We start from the raw sequence: 27,670 nt of genomic DNA, 5'->3' as shown, positions 1-27,670 counted from the left end.
AGTAAAAAGCTAACCATTTCAAACAATAAGGCTTCTCTCTCACTTACCAACTTTACATTTCCCTGTATGGCCCCGGAAGATGACCGGTTAGCCAGAGACGGGTAAGATTCCTCAAGGGAGGAACAACCTAAGACAGGCAAAGTCGCAGGGGGGCCATCAGGTGAGAAATTGGGGATCAACAGAGGTGAGGCTTAGAACCTCCTCCCCTCCGTTCTGAGAGAAATCTTCTGCATACATGGATGTTTTATTGCCCTTGTCTAGCTTGGATTAACACATAGTCTACAGGCACACACCTGATCATCTACATTTGCTCTCTTACAACACTGAACTATGTTTTCTACCTTTATCTGGTATCTACCTACCACTTCAGCATTTTATTAAAAATAATAATAATAAAGAGAGAAATGTGGTATCCACATATAAATCAAGTATAAAAATCAAATGACTATTCATATTTGAACTGTTTATAGTTCATAATGCATGAGCAAAACCGAAAGTTTCTGTGATGACTGCCCTTGTACTGTTCACTATGTAACTTATTCACTATGTAAGAATTTGTTCTCCATGTAAGAACTTGTTTGTTATGCCTCAGAAGATTGGAGACTGATGAAAATTAGGCTTGGGGTGGATTAATGATTGTGCATTGAGCATTGACTCCCCTATACAGAATTTTATTGTTGTTAACAACCATTTGATCAATAAATATGAGAGGTGCCCTCACAAACAAACAAAAAAAAAAGTACACACTTCCAATTGTAAAATAAATAAGTAACCGGGATGTAATGTATAGCATAAGGAATATAGTCAAAATATTGTAACAACTTGGTATGGTGATAGCTGGTACCTAGAATTATCATGTATATAAATATTGAATCACTATGTTGTACACCTGAAACTAATGTAATGTAATACTGTGTGTCAACTACCCTTCAATAAAAAAATAATTATCTACAAAAAAAAAAAAAAAAAAAGTTAGCTGTTTCCCAAAGTAAATAAAAATGTTTTCCAAGGAATTAAAGAACCAATTCGGAAAGATAGAACATCAATACATGACAGGATTAATTCCTCTATGAAAACTTGAGTTCTGATATCCAGTGACAAAATAATTGATAAAATAGATTAGATTCTCTGTATTTATAGGATTAGATTTCACTACAGAAATATTCAGTTACTTAAAAAATTTTTATAGGGAGGCTTACCTGATGGCAATGATAGAACAGAATGGAAAGAAGAATCTAACTCTGATACATGTTCTCTTAACATTTGAGACTTTGAATTGTGTTCACAGCCACTCCAAACTGAAGCTGACTGTAGGCAAGGCATTTCTGTAGTATTTAAAAACATTTCTTTTGAAGGTAAAGTCTGCAAGAGAAAAAAAAATTAAAGACTTCACTTTTGCTGGAAAACGGAATCAGAGAGACTGTAACAGCTATAGTACATCTGAATGACACCAGAAAGGACTCCTGGTTTCATAAGTCATCTTGGAGAAAGAGCTTTAAAATGAGAAAGTGATTGAAGGCCATGAATGTTATGATTTGACTAACCCCTTTTCAGTTTTTCAAAATAAACAGTAATGTTTATGAAAACAGGTCTTTCTCCCATCCTATCAAATTACAACAAAGAGAAATGAGTTTGAGGAACTTTGGGTCAAAAGAAAATGGTTACATTCGAGATTAGTAAGAACTGTAAGTGATAGTGAGCAGCTACTATGTTAAGATTAAGAATTGTATATACTATTTTCCTGATTGCAACCTGTCACAACCAATGCCTAAAACTGAAGTCTCTGCTTTAAATCCCAAAGCCAGATAAAATCTACACTGGAATAACAGTGAAGTACATGAGTATTTTACATGTTTATAATAAGTAAAGTTTAATTGAAAGTAAAACATTAAAAATATGTATGAAACATACAATATGTTACATGAGTTTGAGTTTCTTAAGATAAAGTTTGATTTGATCCAGGAATCTTAAAACCATGTTGCTAAATTATGTTTTGTAACTACATTGAGAAATATATATTCTGTTTAGATGCTGGATTTTAAAATTATTTTTGTGGTTATAAAAGTATACATTCAATAGAAAATCTATAAAATACAGAAAACATTTTAAACATTAATAGAGTTCACTTGTACTCCTTCCTTCACTCTTACCTCAACCTCCTACAATAACATTAATGGCTCATTTTGGTTTTAAAGTAACTGATATTTAGAATGTAGATAACAACTAAGATCTTTACATGCTATTTTTAAATATTTTCATTTTATAAATGTAAATTAGGTTTGCCAACTTTCTTAAGTTTGAGTTTCAGGGCTAACTTCAGCATTTTCCCTTTTTCCAGAGTACCTTGAGTGTATCTATGTCTGGCACAGCATTCAACTAGATTTCCTCTGTAGTAGTGGCTCCTTGAAAGTTGGCACACTAATTTTTCATTCCTGCTTTCCCAGAACCTGGCACAGTCATTGACATATGGTTGAAATGTGACTCCGGATTAATTTTACCTTAATTGCTTTAAAAAAATTATGTGAATAAAACTTTTGAAATGCCTACATGCTTGAGATTTTTTTCATTCAGGAAAAAAACAGTCCCTGTTAATATATGCTAAATTTGTAATGATGTAATTTGTAGTATATGACTTTCTGCTTCCATTCCATTGGCCAAGACTTAGTTCAGATAGTTGTATCTAGGTGCAGGGAAGGCTAGGAAATGTAGTCATTATTTTGGGTGGCCAAGTAAATTGATGAGGTTTAATAAAAAGATGTAATATGGATACATGATTATAAGAATGTGACTCATTTCCAAGATTTATTCTAATGATGCTGTATATGTATATATTTATGGGAACAGTTGATGCTGCTTACCTTTAAAAGACATACTAGTACTTCTGAGTCACTCTAGAATTAATTATTCTTTTATGATGTAGTTCAGAAAGCTTTAAGGAACATTTATGGAAAATTACAAAGAAAAAATATTCTAACTTCTGGTGTCCCATATATGGCTAAGCAATATGAATAAAAAGTGATGAAATCTGAATATTTACCATATAATTAGTTTTCTCATACAATTTTTCCAAATCCAGGAAGCCCATTTGCCAATGTGAAACTATCCTAAGTAATTATGGAGACAAGTGAGGGCCATCTAGGAAAAGGGATTTTTTTTTTTCCCCTGTAGAGAAAATGAAGCCCAGGAATGGATGGAGACATAAGAGAAAAACCAGGAGATTCTTGACAATACAAATTCAAATGTCTAGAGGGCATGATCAACAATACTATATAATGCACGGGATTCCAGCAAAAAAAGTATGAGAAGCGCTGGGCATAGAAGCCACAGGGCATAAATATGCAAAGAAGTAAAAAGCTAACCTTTTCAAACAATAAGGCTTCTCTCTCACTTACCAACTTAACATTTCCCTGTATGGCCCCGGAAGATGACTGGTTAGCCAGAGACGGGTAAGATTCCTCAAGGGAGGAACAACCTAAGACAGGCACAGTCGCAGGGGGCCATCTGGTGAGAAAATGGGGAGCAGCAGAGGTGAGGCTTAGAACCTCCCCCCTCATGTTCTGAGAGAAATCTTTGGCATACATGGATGTTTATTGCCCTCATCTAGCTCGGATTAACACATAGTCTACAGGCACACACCTGATCATCTACATTTGCTCTCTTACAACACTAAACTCTGTTTTCTACCTTTATCTTGTATCTACCTATCACTTCAGCATTTTATTAAAAATAATAATAATAGAGAAATGTGGTATCCACATATAAATCAAGTTTAAAAATCAAATGAATATTCATATTTGAACTGACTGTGTATAGTTCATAATGCATGAACAAAACCGAAAGCTTCTGTGATGACTGCCCTTGCACTGTTCACCATGTAACTTATTCACTATGTAAGAATTTGTACTCCATGTAAGAATTTGTTCGTTATGCATCAGAAGATTGGAGACTGACGAAAATTAGGCTTGGGGTGGATTAATGATTGTGCATTGAGTATTGACCCCCCTATACAGAAATTTATTGTGGTTAACAACTATTTGATCAATAAATACGAGAGATGCCCTCACAAAAAAAAAAAAAAATATATATATATATATATAAACACACTTCCAATTGTAAAATAAATAAGTAACCGGGATGTAATGTATAGCATAAGGAATATAGTCAAAATATTGTAACAACTTGGTATGGTGATACCTGGTACCTAGAATTATCATGTATATAAATGTTGAATCACTGTGTTGTACACCTGAAACTAATGTAATGCAATGCTGTTGTCAACTACCCTTCAATAAAAAAAAAAAAAAAAAAAAAAAAAGTATGAGAAGTATCCACTAAATTTAACTTTCAACTTTCATAATGAAACATTTCATACATACAAAAGAATACATAATTTATAGGGAGACATAAAATACCCACACCTATCTATACTCACCACCCAAAAGAACAATACCAATCCTTTTGATGCCTTCTCCTCCTACCCTACCGGCATGAACCTGTGCCAGAGATTACTGCTTTCCTCCCAGTATCTGTTCTTTCCTTTTCCCTTCTAGAATTCCTGAATTTCAGGTGGGCATTTCTCATGCTTCCTTGCATCCAAAAATTACTGAATTCCAGCCAGGAGACCATGAAGAGAAGTCATGTTATGTTTGCAGCCTCCAGGAAGTGACCTTAAAAAGGTCATGTATTCGATTATTCCACCTTGCTACTTGAAACAGCTATGGCAGTGAGTCACCATAACCATGTGAATGAGGATAATGCTCAAAAAAACCAAAAGCCAGGAGTAACCTTGCTCCTAGATAACCATGTACAGCACATTTGTGATGCCTAGGATATTTCCAATGTGTTATAAGAAAAAGAAATAAACTTAGTTCTTGTTTATGTCACTATTTGGGGCTTCTGTCAAATGCAGCTACACCTCTACCTTAATGAACACAAGGTACCTCCTTAATCACGTTTGTCTCATTCTTCCAGGGGTAACTGCTATCCTGAATTTATCATTTCCTTGATTTTCTTTATCATTTTTCCACATAAGTATATGTAGTCCTGTATAATTTATTACTTAAATCTTTATGCTTCAAAATGTGTGTAGACAGTAATGTTAAGTTTATTTTCCTGCTTTATTACTCAGAATATGTGCATGCAATTCATCATTCTCCTGTTTGTAAATATCTAGATTATTTATAGTTTTTTACTATTATGAAAACTGCTAGTGTATCATTATATTTGCCTCCTGGTGCATGGGTTTTAGGATTTCTCTAGAGTACACTACTGGACATTGAATTGCAAGGTTATACAAACGCACTGAATGCACATATTCAACTTTACTAGATGATATGTTGTATTACAATTAGTTTAACTAATTTACATTCCAACAGAGCAGATCTTAGTTCTCATGCTTCAGATCTATGCGACCATGGATGGATATAGTCAGACTTTCTATTTTTGCCAGTCTCAGCACCCAAACAGTATCTCATGGTTGGAATTTGCATTGTTCTGTTTACTGTTTAAGTTAACCAACTTTTTACTTCTATGATTGGGTATTTACTTTTCTTTTCTACAGTCTTCACGTATTTTATCAGATGTACTCCTATTTAATATTTATTCTTTCAACTGTAAAAGGAATTTAAACATACAAATGAATGAATTTAAACATACAAATGAGTTGTACATATTAAACATCTTTCAACTTTGCTAAACTTTCTTATTGTAATAATATATTTGTAGTTTCTTTTGGTTTTCCATTATCCAAACATATCTACAAATAATGACATTTTAATTTCATTCAATTCTAAAACCTTTATTATGATTTAGGGGGTTATAACCACACTAAAAAGACTCACCAGTTCAATAATGAATAGAAATGACCATACTGTTTTCCTGATTTTAAAGGATATGCTTTTAAATTCTCTAAATTAAGAAGGATGTGAATTAAGATTGATTGTAAGATTTCTTTTTTGTATATTGTCAGGATTTATTCCTACTTTGCCAAAAGTAGTTTTAAAAATTATTATAATATTCTTCTTGTGAACCTACTGAAATGATTACATGCTGGCTTTACTTCTTTAATCTAATAATGTGGTAAATTACATTAAAGGATTTTTAAATGTCAAACCAACTCTGACTTCTTCAGAAATCATGCTGAAGTTTATCAATTTCTTTCCAAAGAACCAGCATTTGGATTTGTTTATTTTCTATGCTGTATACAGAAATGTATTGTATATGTATGTTTGCTTTATATTCATTGTTTCCTATTCTTGCTTTCTTTAGGATTAATCAAATATTTTATATTTTTCCTTTATCTTAAACTTATACATTCTTTCAGTGTTTTCCCTAGAGACTACAATATGCACCCTTAATTTATTGGTTTTTAGAGTCTAACAAATTATTCCTGTTACCACTTTCCTGAAAACAATGGGACATTATACTTTAATTTAGTGTAATCTCCTCTGTGTACTGTTGTCAGGCATTTTAATTCTACATATATTTAAAACACTACAATATATTACTATTTCTACTGTCAAAATTTATATAACCCAAATATTTATCCTTCCTGTTTTTAGCTCCTTCCTACAATTTGGTTTCCACCTGGGATCATATTCCTTCTCTCTTTGCTATTATTATAGCCCAGATTTGCTGTCAACAAATTCTCTGTTTTTAATTATCCAAAACCTTTGTATGTCATTTTTGTGAATGTAAAATTATAGGTTGGCTTTTTTTTTTTCTTTCAGCATTGTACGGATACCTTCATTTTCACCTGGCTTCCATTATTTTTGTTGAGTAGTTAAGTCTTATTGTTGCCCTTATTTGATGGTCATGTGTCTTTTTAACCTTGGCTGCTTTTAATATTTTCTCTGTGTTTTCACTTAAGAGCAGACTTGCCTTTTTGAGGTTCACAGAACTTCTTGAATATATGGGTTGATGCCCTTGTCCAGTTTGGGAAATACTCATTATTATGTGTTCAAAAGTTATTTATGCCTTATCTTCTCTCCTCTTTCTTCTAAACTCAATAACATATGGGTTTTTTTTGTTTTTTGTTTTTACTGAGCCACACATTTCTCTAATTGTGTTTTCTGGACTTTTTCATTGTTTTATCTCTGTGCTTCCATTTGAGTATTTTATAATAAGTCTTTTACTTAATTAATCCTTTGTTTCATCTCATTTGTTGGCAAACTCATTTGGTAGGGTATTAATTTCAAACATTGTATTTTCAGTTTGAGAATGTTCATATGATTCTCTTTTTAGAAGGAGATCCCAATTATCCAGTGAAATAATCCATCTTTTCTACTTGTTCTTTTATTTTTAAACATATAATAACAGCCATGTTAAAGTTCTTGGCAGCTAAATCCGGTATCAGAATCACTTGATGGTCTGTCACTATTGTCTTTCTTCTTGAAGGTTGGTCTTGTGGCCCTGTCTTTTGGGATACCTAATAGTCATTGACTGAATGCCAGATGGTATTTTTTTTTAATCATAAAGGCTCCAAATGATGTAATTTTTCTCTAGAGAGGGTTATCTCTCTCCACTGCTAAGTACATACAGTGCAGATTCCTCCCCTTTAATCTGAGAGTGTGCCTAGTTAAATCTGGGTTGTAGCATTAATATGTTCATATACGTGATTTGCTCCTGGTCCTTGAAGGTTTTCGACTAAGTGGTGTATTTTGCAGAAATTATCCTGATCATCCAGATTTTAAGATAAAAAAATCTTAAGATTATACTCAACAAAGTCACCCCTGCTTTTAAAGCCTTTAGTGATTTATGTTTTAAAGCCTCTTGCTCTATGCAGTCCCAGCACTTGGCAAATGTTATAAGAACATAGTTAAAAAGTTCTTAAGTGACAACTGGCCATGTGCTTCAGGTCTCCCAAAACACCAACAACCATCCCCCATAGATATCACCTACTAGCACCAAATTGGAAAATACCTGACAAAGATCAAGGGTAAAAGTGGTTGCAGAAGCCTGTTCTAGGTTTCCATCTCTGAAGATGTTATGTTAGATTTTCACCTCTAACCTCTATATATTTACTAATGTCATATTTTCCAATTCTGTTTTCTCTACGTATTTCATTTTGTGTCATTTCATTCAGATCTATTTTCCAACTCACAATTTTCTCTTTGGTTGTATCTACCTACTTCATATTACTAATTTTCTGATTTATTTTCCTAAAACATATTAGACTTACTCACCTTTACATTCTCTATATGATAATTGTGAAAGTTGAAGTTATTTTTGTAGGAATATGTATGTTTATTGTTATAGTTTTGGTTTGTTTCCCTCAGTCTCCTTATGTTTGTCTTGTGCTTTTTTTTCTATTTTTTTCTTATTGAGAATTCACATTTGTTGGGATTTTATTCATGGAATTCCTTGCAAGTTTCTATTAAGAGCTCATCCTCCCAGAAATACATATTTTTTTTCTCCCAGTCATCTAGAACACTAGCTAACCTATTTTAAAATATAATTCTTGTCTTTTTAAATAAAACACTTGGGCAGCATGACTTCAGACTTTAAAGATGTAAAAAGCCTAACTTATCATTACAAATTCTATGGACAGACTCTATTTTCCATTTCTAGTAATAGCCCAAGGCAGAGAAAGGCAGGTTCTTTGCATCTCTGTGAGGCAGGTTTGTGTTCTACTTCACCCATTCATAAAGTGAGTAGCCTTTAAGGGCTTTTGGCTTTATGTAGCATCTCTAACATAATTCCTCACATCTCCCAGATTCTAGGCTTTGCCTCCAGCTTTTCTCAAGATTATTAAACAAAAATTTGTTTTTTTCTCTCTACATTTCCCTTTCCTTTCTTTTTAATTCACAGGATTTCCATTTTTCTAGCCAGATTAGCCATGCACTCTAAAAATGCCCATTTCACATTCTTGTATTTTGTATCTGGAGGCTTCCCTAAAATAACTATTCTACCACATTTTTGGAATCAGAAGTTCAGCATTTGATCTAGCAACTGAAAGGTCACCCTGAATTTCAAAATATTACTTCAATAAAATGCTTTTGTTGCACAATTACTTTAATAGGGTAAAGAATAAAAAGAAAAAATAAGAAAGTAGAAACACTGTACTACTCCTCAGGGAACCCAACATACAAGAGGTAAGTACATACAGACACTTACAAACATGTCATGGATCAAAGAGATTAAGCAATAGCAAGTGGAATGTGCTATTAAAAACCAGTTTCTAAAGTAGAAAAAGCATTTCCATTTCTGTCCATGAAAAAGTATAGCTGTGGGATTTATATCAAAAAACCTTTTCAGAACTTGGATAACAGGCATTATGACTATTATCCCTGAGAAAAGAAAAACAAATAAGATCCTATAAATCTACCAGGTTTTTGCATGAATGTATGTTCCCCAGAATTAGCATAAAGAGAGCGGTCCAAGGAGTGCATGACAGCTTCTAGTTGACTGGAGGAGACAGACATTAAAGTTTGGGGAGAAAAAAGTATCTGATAGTTTGTAGAAGAGAGTGCCATAAAGGAGAAAGCTACACAGAGAAAAGACTCCAGAAATTACATACAGTGCTTTTCAATCTTTTGTCAAATAATAACCAATACATGCACAGAGTGAAACAACAAAGGCCAGTGTAAGAATAATTTCAGAGAAAGAAAAACAGCAGGAAAAAAAGGTTAAACAATACATGGGAGAAATAAAAAACAAATATGGAGTACTTATATTACTATCAGTAAAAGATTTCATGGACTGGAACAAACATAATGATGAAGTGTTCAAATCACAAAGACATAAAAAGAAAATTAAAAGATCTATGCAGGTACCAAACTACAAATATGTGAAGCAAAACTGAAATAACTAAAAAGAGAAATAGACAAATCCACCACACTTACAGTTGGAGATCTGAAAACAAGTAGAAAGTAAGTATGTAAAAGTCTTAACCAGTATTATAACTAAATGAACCTAATAAACATTTATAGAAAACTCCATAAAAAAAAGTAGAACATACACTCTTTAAGTCTTCATGTAATACTATAAACTATATACTGATGAGCCATAAAACAAATTTATTATTTAAAAGGCCTGAAATCATGCAAAGTATGTTTTGTATTTACAGTGGAATTAAATTAGGAATCAATAACATATTTGGAAATCCTCAAATATCTGGAAATTAAATAGAATTCTAAATAATCCAGGATTAAAGAAGAAACTGTATGAGAAATGAAGTATTTTGAATTGAAAACAATGCATCAGAATTTGTGGGATATTAAAGTACTATTCAAAAGGAAAATTACAGCTTTATATAATTATATTAGTAAAGAAAGGTTGAAAGTAAAATTTTTAAGTTTCTACCTTAGCAAGTTAGAAAAAAAGAGGGTGGCAATTAACCCCAAGTGAGCACCATTTAGCAACACACACCCAGAATAGCTAAAATTAGAAGGACTATTAATACTGTGTTACAGCAAGGATAGGAAACAACTGGAACTCTCATATTGCTAGTGGTAAAGTAAAATTATTCCATTCAAAAACAATGATTATTCCATTCAAAAAACATACAACAAAGTTGTATATTTATAGGAGATTTAGTCATAATAGTGCCAAAACAGGAGCAACCCAAATTTCTAAGAGCTGATGAGTAGATAAAAATTTGTGATATGATCACACAATGTAATACTATTCTATTTTGTATTCCCTTTAAATCCTCATTCAACACTACTATTTCCTTTGACCCCATCTTAATGTATTTGATCTGGATCTTTTTTTGTTTTGTATGCATTACTATAAAACAGATTGTAATTTTAATATTTAAGTTTACATAAATGGTATTATCCTAGAGATCTTATTCTAGATACTTTAGTTGTTACTTGTGCCAGACCATATACGGCATTACTATAAATTATCCTCCTGCCCTTCTATTTATACTTAGCTATTTTGGGGTATACATTTTTTAATAAGTCATTATGTTTCCAAAGATCCACATAAATTTTGATTATAATTACCTTTAGTTCAAGAGGTTTTAAAGTCTTCCACTTATTAAGGTTTTTTTAATATCCTGTAGTAAGAGCTTTAAACCTGTTTCTATAGTAGTCTTTTTCATTGTATTTTTAATTGGTTATTACTTATGTGGAGAAATGGTATTTGTTCTAATAATCTGTTCATTCTGTTGTATTTTCTATGTAATTATTTCATTTGAAAATAATATTTTTATCTCATTCCTAAATTCAAAATAATCTTCCTACAGAACTCTGGAGGCATTGTTCCACTGGCTTCTTGCATCTTAAGTCACCAATGAGAAAATTCAGGGGCAGTACTATTCTTATCCATTATAGATCATATGTTGCTTTTGTTTTTCCTTCAAAAGCTTTATGATCTTCTGTTCTAGATATTTAGAAATTTCCTATGAATGTGTGTAGGTTTGGGCTATTCAATTCATAATGCTAAACAGTATCTCAAATTGAAAACACAGTATCTTTTTTTAACTGTGGGAAATGTTCATGTATAACCTTCTTCTGTGTTCTAGAAGATTTCTTTGACTTCATATTCCAATTCTTATACTGAAATTTTAATTCCAGCAATTTTACTTTTAATTTCTAAAGGCACTTTTTCTTCTATGATTGCTTCTTTATCAAAAAATACTATTCTATAAGCTATTTTCTGTTCTTTGAATTATCTATTTCTATCAAGGTTAGCTCTGCTTTAGGCCTCTTACTCAAGTTTAACTTTTCCAGCTATGTTTAATGACATGTATACAATGTTTCACCTCTAGATCTTTGTATAGTTTGCTTCCTCCCGCACTTCAATCAAGTTGCTTTTCAAATGTCAATTACTTAAGAAAGCACTTTTGAGACTACCCTATCTAAAATAGACTCCTCCTTTCCATCCAGGGAAGGTGGCAGAATAGGAGTCAGTATAATAACCTCCCACATACACACGGAGGCAACAACTAGATGTAATACAACTCACTCTGCAAACACCCTGAAAACTCTGAAACTCACTCTGCAAACAACAGACCTACCACAGCAAACAACAAAGAGAAGGCCATATCGAGAATGGTACAAGGAGCAGAACCATCTAAACCCTTTCCAGACCCAAACCCGTAAGAAAGAAGGAAGGGATCAAGCCCCACACATGACCCTCGGGATCTGTACTTGGAAGATGAGATCCCATAATACCCAGCTTTGAAGATCAGTGTGGCTTAACACCTGGAGAGTCAGAGCACTGTGAGAGGCCAAGTCTCTGCTGCTGGAGAGCCAGCATGCTGTGTTGATCAGTCTGAGAACCAATACAAAAACAGCAGTTTGAAAAGCAGTTGAAAAGCACCTGGGATATACATGAAGGAGATTTATTAACTATGAGACTCTTGCCAGGTCAGGAATTGGCAGGAGGTTTCTTGGGGTAGGAGGCACTGGTGGACATTTTTCTTTCCTTCCTTCAGCCTAGCTGGCCAGACACTTTAAGGAGCCAGTTCTGACGCTCTCCATCTACCATGCCAGCCCATGCCAGTTCCCCTCTAGACTTGCCCTGCCCAACATGCACAGCCTGGCAGCTGTCCTTCCAAACTGATTACTGCCTTGGAGAGAGAAGAAATTAGCCCACCCACTAGCATGCTGGCAGTAGTCCTACTGACCATTTTTGACAGCCAGGCTGAGGGCTGGTCCCACCCAGCAGTGCACTGGCAAAGGCTGTGTCTGAGCATTTCAGCCGGGCACAACTAGAGTGAGCCTTGCAAACTAGTGCAATCACGGTAATCCTGTCAGCCATTGCTAAGAACTGAGCAAAAGGCTGGCCTTGCCCATCAGCCTGGTTGCAACAGTCTTGATTCAACTACAACAGGAAAGTACATGCAGCCCACACAGGGGATGATTCTGTAGCTCCTGGTTTTGGTGACCAAGGCACATATTGTGCTTCTGGATGCTTCCTATATATGGCCACTTCTTTCAAAACTAAGAGACATAGCTGACCTACTTAATACACAGAGAGCCAGACAAAATGAGAAGGCAGAGGAATATGTTTCAAATGAAAGAACAAGAGACTGCCAGAAAAAATGCCAAACCTAACAGGTAAATAATCTAACTGATGAAGAGTTCAAAGTAATGGTCATGAAGATACTCATCAGACTGGAGAGGAGAGTGGATAAACTCAGGGAAGACTTCAACAAAGAGAGAGGAAATATAAGAAAAAAAAAATCAGAGCTGAAAAACACAACTGGAATGAAAACTAGAGGAAATCAAGAGCAGATTAGAGTATGCAGGAGAATAGATCACTGATGTAGAAGACTAGGTAATCGAAAGCGATGAAGGTAACCAGGAGAAAGAAAAAATAATTTAAAGAAATGAGAAGATGATAAGAGATCTCTGTGACAACTTCAAGTGGAACAAGTCACATAATAGGAGTCCCAGAAGGAGAAGAGAGAAAGTGGCAGAAAACCTATCTGAAGAAATAATAGATGAGAACTTCCCTAAACTGGGGAAGGAAACAAACATCTAGATCTAGGAATCAAAGAGGGCTCCAAGCAAGATGAGCCCAAGGAGGGTCACACCAAGATACATAAATAAAATGTCAAAGTTTAAAAATAAAAAGAAAATCTTAAAAGCAGCAAAAGCAGACATTACATATAAGGGAAATCCCACAAGACTATTAGATAATTTTTGTAGCACAAACTTTGCAGGCCAGAAGGGAGAGGAATGATGTATTTAGAGTGCTTAAAGAAAAAGATCTACAACCAAAAATACTCTATCCAAAAAAGTTATCCTTCAGAATTGAAAGAGAGATAAAGAGATTTCCCAAAAAAAAGTTACAAGAGTTCATCACGACTAAACTGTCCTTGCAAGAAATGTTAAAGGGACTTCTTTAAGTGGAAAAGAAAAGGCCATAAATAGAAGTAAGATTAGGGAAGATAAGAAATTTTACTGGATTTTTTTTCCATTAATTTATGGAAATAAATATACCATAAAGTAACAGGCCAATGACTTATAAAGATAGTATGAAGTTCAAAACATAGAAGTTCTAAAATCAATTATGTACATAAAAATTAGTCAAGGGATACACATCACATACATAAAATGTGGAAAAAGGAATATGTTGAAACTTAAATAACTATCAACCTAACATAGGCTACTTACTATATAGTGCTATATATATGAAAACTCATGGTAACCACAAACCCAAAACAAACAATAGATACACAAAAAAATAAAGAGAAAGGAATCTAAGATTAACACTAAAGAAAGTCATCAAATCACAAGTGATGCAAGCAAGAGAGAAGAAAGGAACAGAGAACTACAAAAATAACCAGATAATTACCAAAATGGCAATAAGTATGTAACTATCAATAATTACTTTAAATGTAAATTAAATAATGCTCCAATCAAAAGACACAGGGAGGCTAAAGGCATAAAAAAACAAGACCCATTTATATGCTCCCTCCAACAGATGGATTTCAGATGGAAAGACACACCTAGAAAGTGAAGGGATGGAAAATATATTTCATGCAAATGAAAGCAGAAAAAAAGCTGGGGTGCCAATACATCAGACAAAATAGACTTCAAGACAAAAAAATGAAACAAGAGACAAAGAAATGCAGTACATGATGATAAAGAGATCAATACAAAAAGAGGATAGAACAATTATTAATGCACCCAACATAGGAGGATCTAAATATACAAAGCAAATATTAACATACATAAAAGGAGAAATTGAGAGTGATACAATCAATATTAGTAGGGGTCTTTAGCACACCACTTACATCAATAGATAGATCATCTATCTATTGATAGAAATCAATAGACAAAATAGACAGAAAATCAATAATGAAAGAGTGGCTTTAAATGACACATTACACTAGAGGGACTTAAAAGATATAATACAAAACATTCCATCCAAAATCAGAAAAATACATATTCTTTTCAAGTACACATGGAATGTTCTACAGAATAAATCATATATTAGGTCACACAATAAGTCTCAAAATATGAATAAAACCATATCAAGATCTTTTCCAACCACAATGGTAAGAAACTAGAAATCAATTACAAGGGGAAAAAAAACTGGAAAAAGCAAACACATGGAGGCTAAACAACATTCTACTAAACAGCCAACTGATCAATAAAGAAATTAGAGGATACAAAAAGACACACTGAAACAAATGAAAATGGAAACACAATGTTTCAAAATCTATGCAACACAAAAACAGCAGTTCTAAGAGGGAAACTTATAATGATACAGAGCTATCTCAAGAAATAGGAAAAATCTCAAATAAACTAACCTTATACCTAGAGGAATTAGAAGGAGAAAAACAAAGCCCAAACTTAGCACAAGGAACTTAGCAATAAATATCAGAGAGAAGATAAATGAAATAGACAAAATAATACAGAAAAGATCAATGCAACTAAGAGCTGATTCTTTGAAAAGATGTACAAAATTGATCAATCGTTAGCCAGACTGACCGAGAAAAAAGAGTACTTAAGTAAAATCTGAAAAGAGAATTTACAACTGATACCAAAGAAATACTTTAAAAGATTAAAACAAACTACTATGAAAAATTCTATGCCAACAAATTAGACAACTTAATAGGAATGAATAAATCCCTAGAAACATAATAATCTTCCAAGATGGATCAGAAAGAAACAGAAAATCTGAACAGAATTATTACTAGTAATCACATTGAATCAGTAATCGAAAAACTAACTAACAAACAAAAGTCCAAAACCAGATGGCTTCACAGGTGAACTTTAATAAACATTTGAAGAATTAATATCAATCCTTCTCAAGCCATTCTAAAAAACTGAAGAGGAAGAAATGCTCCCAATTCATTCTACAAGGCCATCACTGCTCTGATACCAAAACCAGGCAAATACACTAAAAAAAAAAAGAAAATTACAGGCCAATATCCCTGAGGAAAATACATGTAAAAATCTTCAACAAAATATTAGCTAACTGAATTCAACAATACATTAAAAGGACCATATACAATGATCAAGTGGGTTTATTCCAGGGATCCAAGGATGGTTCATCTGCAAACGAATCAATGCAATACACTACATTAACAAAATGAAGGATAAAAATCTTACAGAAAAAGCATTTTACAAAATTTAACATCCATTCATGATAAAATCATCCAGCCATGATATTTAATGGTGAAAAGCTGAAAGCCTTCCCCTAAGATCGGGAACAAGCCAGGGATGCCTACTTTCCCACTTTTATTCAACATAGTCCTGGAAATTCTAGCCACAGTAATAAGACAAAAAAAAAAAAAGAAATAAAAGGCATCCAAATTAGAAAAAAAGACAATTGTCATTATTTGAACAGAATGTGATACTGCATTTAGAACACCTAAAGACTACCCCCCCCAAAAAATAAGAATGAACTTAGTTGCAGGATACAAAATTATTATACAGAAATGTTGTATTTTATACACTAATAATGAAGTAGCAGAAAGAGAAATTAAGAAACCAATTCCAATTCCAATTGCATCATAAAGAGAAAAATACCTAGTAATAAATTTAAGCAAGGAAATATTTAATGTGTTCTCTAAAAACTGTAAAACATTGAAATAAAGAAATTAAAGGATATAAATGGCAAGACATACAGCACTCATGAATTGGAGGAATTAATCTTATTAAAATTCCTATATATATGACACAAAACAATCTACAGATTCAATTCAATCCCTATTTAAAATACAAACAGCATTTTTCAGAGAACAAGAAAAAAATAATCCTAAAATTTGTGCAGAACCACAAAGATCCCAAGCCAAAGCAATCTTGAGAAAGAACAAAACTGGAGGTATCACACACCCAGATATAAAACTATACTACAAAGTGATAGTAAGCAAAACAATATGGTACTGGCACAAAAACAGACACATAGATCAATGGAAGAAAATACAGAGCCCAGAAGTAAATTCACACTTATATGTTCAATTAATCTATGAAAAAGTAGGCAAGAAACTACAATGGGGAAAAGACAGTCTCTTCAATAAATGCTGCTGGGAAAACTTGACAGCTATAAGCAAAATAATGAAACTGGACAATTTTCTTACAACACATACAAAAATAAACTCAAAACTGACTGCAGACCTAAATGTAATACCTGAAATCATAAAACTCCTAAAAGAGAACAGTCATAAATTCTAGTACATCAGTCTTAGCAATGCTTTTTGGATCTGTCTCCTTCAAGGGCAACAAAACAATAAACAATTGGGACTGCATTAGACTTAAAAACATTTGCATAACAAAAGAAGCCATCAATAAAACAAAAAGCCAACCTACTGAATGAAAGAAGGTATGTGCAAATTATTTATCCAATAAGGGCTTGATATCCAAAATATATAAAGAACTCATAGAGACAGGATTTGGACTGCGGCAGAAAAAGATGGCAGTGTGAGAAGTGAGGCAGAAACCCCCCCAAACCACATGTAACACAAAAATAAAAATACAGCAAACAACAACTAATCCTGAAAAAGTGACCAGAAAGAAGACTACAACAGACAGCCAACCTCTAGGGAAAACAAGACTGCATGGAAAAGGGTTAAGTAGCAAAGCCGAGATACAGTGGGACCCAAGCCCTCTCCTCTCCCCAGCACACTAGTGGAAGAGAAATGGAGCAGGGAGGGAGTAGAAGCCCAGAACTACTAAACACCCACCCCTGAAGATCTGCTCCAGGAGCACAAACCCACATTACATGGTACTCTGGAGATCAGTGGAGTTGGAAAGCAAAGACATGCAGACTACTTCGAGAGACTGAGATATTCCAGCTGCTTGTGGAGAACACATACCCACAAAGAGCCACTCTGGGACAAAAGAAAGGTGGGCACTTTGAAAGACTTCCCAACAGCAAGAGGGCTGCTAAAGAGGCAAAGATTACACAAAGCTTGCTGCTTGGGAGAAAGGACAGGTACACAAAATTGTCCTTGCACACTCAGACCAGCAGGTTGGAAACTTTCAGGAGCTTCAGGTGCTCCATCCCCCTGGCTGGCAATGCAGCTCTGAGGCCCCCCCCACTGTGATGCGCAGCCTGCCACTCCTTCCTCCCAGCCAGCACCAGTCCACACACCTGCTGCCCCCGCCATCACACTAGGCAGTCCAGAGGATGGCCCAACCTATGGCAGCTACAATAGTGTAATGCAGAGGCTCCTCCCTGTGTGCTTAGCTCACTGGCCCTGACAGTGGAGGCAGGCACTGGAGCCAGGAAGCAGGAAAAAGCTCTTTCCTCCTGGCAGGCACTGGCACTGCTCACCTGCGAACACTGCTGTAACTCCAGATGCTGGGCAGCTCTGGAGATTAGAGCTTTCGGGCACTAGACAACACTGACTACACAAAGTTATTATTCCATAGTAATCATTAGAAATATGAAATGGCAAAAGAATCTTGTACAAACTAAAATCCCTCAAACACTATAAAAAGGGCTAAGTGAAACTGAAATCACCAATCTTCTTCATCAAGATTTCAAAATAAAAAATCATAAAAATGCTCACAGAGCTACATACAAATATTTACAATCTCAGGGAGGACTTCAAGAGAGAGACAGAAACTTTGAAAAATACAGTATCTGAAATGAAACATACTACAGAGGGATTTAAAAGCAGATTAGATGAGGTAGAAGAGAAGGTAAATGAAATAGAAATTAGAGAACAGGAATAAAAAGAAGCTGAGGCACAGAGAGAAAAAAGGATCTCGACGAATAAAAGAGTAATAAGAGAACTCTGTGACCAATCCAAACAGAACAATATTCGCATTATAGGGGTACCAGAAGAAAAGAGAGAAAAAGGGATAGTCTCTTTGAGAAAATAATTGCTGGAAACTTCCCCAATCTGGGGAAGGAAATAGTCTCTCAGGCTACGGAAGTGCACATGTCTCCCAACACAAAGTACCCAAGGAAGACAACACAAAGACATATAATAATGAAAATGGCAAAGATCAAAGACAAGGAGACAGAGCCAGAAAAAAAGGAAAACCCATTAGGTTATCATCATACTTCTTGGCAGAAGCCTTACAGGCCAAAAGAGAGTGGCATGATATATTTATGAATGAAACAGAAGAGACTCCAAACAAGAATACTCTACCAGGCAAAACTATCATTTAAATTTGAAGCAGGGATTAAACAATTTCCAGATAAACAGAAGTTGAGGGAATTTACCTCCCACAAACCATCTCTACAGTATTTTACAGGAACTGCTATAGATGTAAGTCTCCTAAGGCTAAATAGCTGTCACCAGAGAAAATAAAACCACAGAAAAGGAAGTAGACCAATTAATTACTAAGCAAAGGCAAAATTAAAACAACTACACACAAAGTCAGTCAAGGGATACACAGAGTACAGAATATGACACGTAAAATACAGAGTGGAGAGGGAAGAAAAACAAGGGAGAAAAAAAATCCTTTAGATTATGTTTGAAACAGCATAAAAAGCGAGTTAAGTTAGACTGTCAGACAGTAAAGAAGCTGCCCTTGAACCTTTGGTACCATGAATCTAAAGCCTGCAGTGGCAATAAGTACATATCTATCAATAATCACCCTAAATGTAAATGGATTGAATGCACCAATCAAAAGACATAAAGTTACAGAATGGATAAAAAAACAAAAACCATCTATACGCTGCTTGCAAGAGACTCACTTCAAACCACAAGACATAAACAGACTACAAGTGAAGGGATGGAAAAAGAAATTTCATGCAACTAATAGGGAGAAAAAAGCAGAAGATGCAGTACTTGTATCAGACAAAATAGACTTCAAAACAAAAGAAAGTAACAAGAGACAAAGAAGGACAATATATAATGATAAAGGGGTCAGTCCAACAAAAGGATATACCATTATAAATATCTATGCACCCAACATAGGATCACCTAAATATGTGAAACAAATACTAACAAAATTGAAGGTGGAAATAGAATACAACACATTTATTTTAGGAGACTTCAATACACCACTCCTCTAAGATCGGGAACAAGACAAGGATGCCCACTCTCTCCACTTTTATTCAACATAGTACTGGAGGTCCTCGCCATGGCAATCAGACAACAGAAAGAAATAAAAGGCACCCAGACTGATAAAGGAGAAGTTAAACTGTCACTGTTTGCAGATGACATGATATTGTACATAAAATACCCTAAAGAATCCACCCCAAAACTACTAGAACTAGTAACTGAATTCAACAAAGTTGCAGGATACAAAATTAATACACAGAAATGTGTTGCATTCCTACAGACTAACAGTGAACTAGCAGAAAGAGAAATCAGGAAAACAATTCAATTTACAATTGTATCTAAAAGATTAAAATACCTAGGAATAAACCTAACCAAGGAGGTGAAAAACCTACACTCTGAAAACAACAAGACAGTCATGAGAGAAATTAAAGAAGACACCAATAAATGGAAATACATCCCAGGCTCATGGATAGGAAGAATTAGTATTGTCAAAATGGCCATCTTGCCTAAAGCAATCTACAGATTCAATGCAATCCCTGTCAAAATACCAAATGCAGTCTTCAATGAACTAGAACAAATAATTCTAAAATTCATATGGAACCAGAGAAGACCCCAAATAACCAAAGCAATCCTGAGAGGGAAGAATAAAGCTGGGGGGATTATGCTCCCCATCTTCAAGGTGTACTAAAAAGCCACAGTAATCAAAACAATTTGGTACTGGCACAAGAACAGATCCTTGGATCAATGGAACAGAATCAAGAGCCCAGATATAAACCCACACACATGTGGCCAATTAATATATGATAAAGGAGCCATGGATATACAATGGGGAAATGACAGCCTCTTCAACAACTAGTGTTGGCAAAACTGGACAGCTACATGTAAGAAAATGAAATTGGATTATTGTCTAACTCCATATACAAATGCAAACTCAAAATTGATCAAAGACCTGAATGTAAGTCATAGGCAAGAGGATATGAACAGACATTTATGCAAAGAAGATATACAGATGGCCAACAGACACATGAAAAGATGCTCAACATCACTATCATCAGGGAAATGGAAATCAAAACCACAATGAAATATCACTTCTCACCTGTTAGAATGGCTATTGTCAAAAAGACAAGAAAAAACAAGTGTTGACAAAAATGCAGAAAAAAGGGAACCCTTGTCAACTTTGCACAGCTATGGAAGAACATGGAAATTCCTCAAAAAGTTAAAAATAGAAATGGCATAATAGCAAACAATTCTTCTTCCAGGGATTTATCCATAGAAAATGAAAACAGTAATTTGAAGAGATATATGCACCCATATTATGTTCATTGCAGCACTATTTAAAACAATATCCAAGATATGGAAGCAACCTTAGTGTCTACCAAAAGGCTGATAAAGAAGATGTGATATACACACACACACACACACACACACACTTGCACACAATGGAATATTACTCAGCCATAAAAAGGAATTAAATCTTGCCACTGTTAACAACATGGATAGACCTAAAAGATATTATGCTAAGTGAAATAAGTCAGACAGGAAAAGACAATTACCATATGATTTCACTTATATGTAGAGTCTAAAAAAATAAAACAAACAAAACAGAAATTTACTCATTAATACAGAAAACCTGTTGATTGTCAGATGGGAGGGGTGTGGGGGAATGGATGAAGTAGACGAAGGGCATAAATCCGTAAGAGAGACTGGTGGTTGCCAGGGCCTGTGGATATGCGGCAATGGGGAGAAACTGCTTACTGTGTCAAGAGTTTTACTTTGGAGTGATGAAATGTTTTGGAACCAGAAAGAGGTGGTTGTTACAAAACATTTTATATGTATTAAATGACAACCTACAAAACAAACAAAAAAAAGTACAAAAACACATTTAAAAAGCTACCTTTTGAGATTTTGATTAGAAGGAGGCATTGTATTAAAGCTATGAGTCAATGTGCAAAGAACAGACTTCTTCACAATACTGCAGTATTACTATTTATGAACATATTTTGTCACTTATCTAGATGTTCTTTAATATCTCTCAATTAACTTTTATAAATTTTCCTGTAATGGATTTATACATCTCTGGCTAGTATTACAAAGTACTTGATGCTGGAAATTAATTTTATAAACTGATTATGAATTCAAATAATTCATCTGTTTATCCTTTTGGATTTTTTACAAAAACAGTCTACAGATGACCAATTTGATTCCTCCATTCTAAATTTTTTATCTTTTATTGTTTGTCCAACTGTGCTGCATGATCCTTTCAGTAAAAGATGGAAAACATGTCTACAATAGTGGGCATCATGTGTCATTCCCAACTGCAAAGGAAAAGCCTTCAGTGTTCACCATTAAGTATGACATTTAACATACTTTTGTAGATGCCCTTTTAAACATCAGATTAAGTTGCATTCTATTCCAGTTTTTAATGGAGACATTATCATCAAATCGTTTTCTGTACTATTTAATCAAATGGTTTCTATAAGTAAACACTTTTGCTAAGTAGTAAATTAATTTATTTTCTAATGTTAAATGAATCATGTATTCTTTATATGCCAACTTTTATCAAGATGTCATTTTCTTTTTATATATTACTCTGTTTAGATTTTTTTTCTTAGAATTTATGCATCTCTGTTCAGAATGAAGATCAACCTAAAATTTTTCCTTTTTAAAAATGTCCTTGCTAGTTGCTTATATAGAGTATGCTAGAATGAATTTCTTCAAGTTTGCATAAAGTTGGAATTATATTTTGCTTGATTATTCAGTAGCATTTGATGTTCAGTGAAGTCATCTGAATCTCAAATTTTCTTGTGAGAAGAATTTTAATTATGGATTCAATTTCTTTAATGGTTATAAACTATTCAGCTTTACTAATTCTTATTCAACTTTGATATGCTACATATTTTTAAGGACTTTGTTCATCTCATATACATTTTCAAATTGAAGAACATAAAGTTACTCTTTTTTTTTTCCACTGTTATTTTTAGAAACGTGTATTTTTAGCAGGACACACTATGACTCTGTATAATTCAGTCTTCTATTTTTAATAAAGAAAGGGAAAGTTGATATTGCACAGGCAATGAGCTGGGAAATATAAACAGAATCCAGTAAGCACCACAGTGTCTGAGCAATAAAGATGGAAAATTACTATATAAGGCTTATGGACAACAGCACTGATCTAAGTGGCAGAGTACAGGAGCACCACAGCCACAGAGTTGCAGCAGAGTAACTAAACGTCAGGTAAAGTCTTCCACTGAAACAGCAGGATACTACTACAAGACATACATCTTTTTGTTCTGAAGATATTGTTAAAAGTCACATTTCTAATTTACATTACATTACTGAAACTAGGTATCTTATATTTATTAGGTAATTTAAATATTTTGACCTTTGTAAGGACTCCATTGTGGCCATGAAAAGGAAAATGTATTTTTAATTTCAAAGGAATCTGCGGGACAGGTTACATATACAAAGCTCTTCTAGAGAGGCAAAAATAGAATAAAGCATACAGAAATGCTAAGAATGTGTGTTGTGGGCCAAAAAGAAAAAAATTCTTTAAATAATGAAAAAAATGTTTCATTCTTTAGAAATATTTTAAATGGTTAAAAAAAAAATCAGGTAACTTACACTTTGAGGTTCTTTGCCAAAAACATTATGAATGTAAACAAAGCTACTCCAAGATTTAACATTTCATCAAAAGATGTTTTTGGATAAACATTATTAAGCACTTTGCAAAATAGTACTGGCTTGTTTCCCTAAGATTTTTAAGAAACTATAAAGATATATTGTTTCCATTTGCTATGCAAATCCTTAACCATACATGCAAGTGATCTACAAACAATAAAGAGCTGCATTCATTTATGTAGTTATATATTACATTCTAGAAATATGGTAAGAAAGTTAGTCATTTAACAGATTAATACTGACAAAAGAACATACCTTAGTACAGGAATGGAAAAAAATATACAATTTCTGCTACCAGTCTTTCTCTTAGCTGTGGCAAACACTGATAATCAGTCAATGCATTTACGCCCAGATGTCAAAATCTTTCTCAGAGCCAGACAACCAATAGCCACGACCAATCAACTGCAGTAGGCAAGAGAGACAGGGAATATTTGCCATTCTTTCCTCAGTGGCTTGAAATAATATACCACATAAGGAGAATGGGCTATAAAGAAAACACACATAACCTAAGATTATGCAAGTTTAAAGGAAATGACTTCAGGTTTGTTTTTGTGTGTTTTGAAAGGTATGTTTCACTCCACAGTAACGCTTACAGAATTATGAATCACATGATGCTGAGAACCAGATTTGGCTCATGTTCTACTGCTACTTAATCCCTCATGTGTTACCATGGAACTTGGGCATTTTACAAGGTGGATTCAGCAACACCAAAATTATTGGTAACTCTTCCTCCCCTCCTCTTTAAAGCTTTTCTCTAATCATATCAAATCCACATTTAATGAGGATTTATATGCTAGGCATTGGGCTAAGTACATTTTAAATGTGTTATTTAATACCAGTACAACTTTGTAAGGTAACCCCATTGTTTTCTCTTTTTCACTGATTCAGCTGTCTTAATTGAGGGGTTACCACACCCTTACCAAAAGTAGACCTCAAGTGCTTACTGGTAACAGTTTCCTCCCATCTCTGTATGTATGTATGCCCCATTTGCTGCAACTCTCTCTTAGAGGTGGAGCCTACTTCTCCATTCCCTTTAATCTGGGCCAGCCATGTGACTTGCTTTGACCTGTACAATGCAGTAGAAATGTTACTGAAACCCAGGGCCTAGGCCTCAAGAGGTCTGTCCTACAGTGCCAGGTAAGGAAGCCGTTCTAGCAGCTATTGCAGGATGAGAGGCCACAAGGAGAATTAAGTCTTGACCAGTAGTTAGCACTACATGCTGGGTAAGTAGGTGAGGCTAACTTCTTCCAGCTCAACTGACCCTCTAGCTGTATTAAGCCATGCGAAGGTAGCCCTACTTTTATAGGTGGAGAAAACAAGTCAGTGGGTGATTTGCACAATACTAAACACTATTATTAAGCAGAACTAATATTTCAACCCAAATAATATCTTCTAGAACCCAAGCATGAAACCACTAAGACATGCTGCTTCTCCATAAGAAATAATTTTTGGGCTCTTTACAATTTGATTATCTTCCAAATTTATCTACAATTACATAAATCATATTTTCTAAAAGAAATAATGTTACACATGCTGTAAGTTTATTTCTTCAAGTCAACCCATAAAAGTCCCTGAAGTACAGAATTGTTGAAGTAAATGAGGAAATTCTCAACCAAGATAATTCTGTATAGAGCAGATACTCCCACAGGTGGAAATGAAGACAGCATGGCATAAAAGATGAAGAGTTGGCTTCCCAGAAGAGTAAGAATTCAGGCCCTTAAGTCATCTCCTGTTCTTCATTTAATTAGATCCTCCTACATCATGGTATTTACCTATTTTCTATTTCAGAGTCATTATTTGTTACCTCAATTCAAATTTTACTTCTACCTTCCTTCAATATAAAAGAAAATATTATCCAGGTTGCCTATATTTACCTCTTGTGTGGCATTTTAATTTGCACATTTGTGCCTTGTTTCCCCAACAGGAATTTATATTCCTTGAAGACCATGTCTTTATTTTTCTTTAAAGTTTTTATTTGCTCACATAAGTAACCTGCATACACATAAAGTTTACAAACCGTATCATTTCAATTTTCAAAAGTAAATGACAATTTTAAAATAGAATTTTTATTATATATACCTTAACATATAATTGGATTATTTTATTAAACCACCAACCTTATGATATGGTAATCTATGAAACAGCAATGATGAGATTGACTATCGAATGCCCAGAAACACTACTCTTGCAGATTTGCCTTGGGAGATATATAAAAGAACACAGAACAGAATTTAAAATAGGAACAGCTCTTCCTTATTTCATAAGGGTTATAATATTTATTAATTATACATTTTACCTCATAAATATGTTAGGTCTACTATAGCTGTTATAAATATTTCTGAAGTGGCTCTTAGATTACATGTGAAAATTTGTGAATAACAAAAAAAATTATATTGCTCAAAGTGGTTTCCTACCCAGTATTCTGTAGCCCTAATGGAGCTATTTTATACTTAATTCACTTCCTCTGTAGGACTTTTCAAAATGAAATGGCATTCTTCAGAGTGACAGTATCATTGGCAAATAGTTTACCAGAGATTGTCAGGGCCACCTAGAGACAATATGTTATGTTTGCATAAAAGCAAGGAGAGGGGAAAAAACAGTTAGGGAACTTAAGGAATACTGTGAATAAGCAGGAAGCTTACATCAGAGGACTAGATACTAGAGGAGATGGCAGCCAAGATGCGGGAAGAGTGACAATGAGAGACAAGCTGGGGGTCCTACAAATAAGGTTTCATATATTTACAATTTTTGCCCAGGTCATGTCTTGATACTTATAGTACAGCGATTTACAATTTATACTCAGGGGCTGCAAGTATAGGAAAGAAATAATCACAAAATACAGGAAGGTGGTTGGGAACATGATCAAATACAACTCCAGGCTTTTTCTCACCTCCTTTCTGTACTCCCAGTCAAACCATCACTTTTATTAATTTTATATCAAATAACCTCTGATCTAAGTGACTGAATTAATTTCTTAGCACATTCTGGCTCATTTATTTTTCTTAACTACAACCTTACAATAAAATCTCTATTCTAACTTAAAACAGAAGTATTGCTATGATTAGCATCCTATAAAAACTACTTGTATGCCCAGTTGCACACAACCTGTTCCTATAGAAACTCATCCCCAGAATTCTAACCATGGATGCCAGAAGCCTCTGTCCTCTTGTACCTGTGGATTAGAGGACTCCCCTTGCCATGAGTTAGTCAATGTGGCTCCCACTATCTAAGGCCGAGACACCAACAAGGTAAGACCTAAGGTTACATGGTGATTGATACTCTCATCAGGAAGGGGCTGAGAAAGCATATTTTGGATGAATAAAAATTTTTTCTGAAATTCTTAATTGTAAATGAAACTGTACCTGAAGGAAATCTTACAGTCACATTTACACTTTAAGATTAATACTAGAATATTACTCTGGAGAACATACTCATGTCTTATCTATACTTGCCAATGCATTTTCCTGACTCTAAAAGTAGACTCAGGAAATATTTTAGGTAGATCAAGCAATATTATACACCAAGCATAAAAAGGCATAGATTCTCCAAGAATAAACTAAGTGTCTTAATAATGAATAAGTAAGTAGACCTAGACAGCAAGAGTTGTGATTCAGCTAGAAGATTAAGAAAGCCAAAAAAATGAAAATAGCTTTAGCAACAACATGGAGTTTTAACAACTGCTGCTATGGGCTGAGATTTTCATAGGAAGAAACAGTCTGAAAAAACTCACAAAAGATTCAAATCTGATGTTTCACTCAAGCTCATGAAAGAAATAGTGTTAAGACTCAGAATTAATACCTAAAAACTACAAACCTATTCTTATATTTATTTAAATAATGCCAAATATGTACATCTTTCCTTTCCACTTTGTCCCTCAGTTTCCCCATATACAAGAAATACATGTAAAGAAAGTTAAAACAGTACCTTGCACACGACAGCTGCTTAATATATATTAGCTATTATTACTTGACATTCTCAGTAGAGATTAGTATTGTACAAAGGGCAAAATCAAGTAAAAGTGTATACTAATTTATGCTTTTTACTAATTTTCCAGTAAAAAGGGGATCACAACCTCTGCAAATGATTCTAGGTAATTATTCTAATCCTTACATCCTTATT

At 34.2% G+C, this 27,670-nt stretch overlaps 1 protein-coding gene across 1 annotated transcript in view; it reads right to left on the bottom strand.

Annotated features, from left to right (window-relative positions):
- KANSL1L (KAT8 regulatory NSL complex subunit 1 like) overlaps positions 1-27,670 on the bottom strand; it is a 118,899-nt gene that overhangs the window by 23,746 nt on the left and 67,483 nt on the right. The window contains exon 7 of the mRNA XM_036926868.2: positions 1,200-1,362. Within this exon, the coding sequence (XP_036782763.2) occupies positions 1,200-1,362 (163 nt within the window). The remainder of the gene's footprint in view (positions 1-1,199; positions 1,363-27,670) is intronic.

This window comes from Manis pentadactyla, chromosome 6 (genome assembly GCF_030020395.1).
Source record: "Manis pentadactyla isolate mManPen7 chromosome 6, mManPen7.hap1, whole genome shotgun sequence".
NCBI lineage: Eukaryota > Metazoa > Chordata > Mammalia > Pholidota > Manidae > Manis > Manis pentadactyla.
This window is presented reverse-complemented; position numbering and strand designations above follow the sequence as displayed.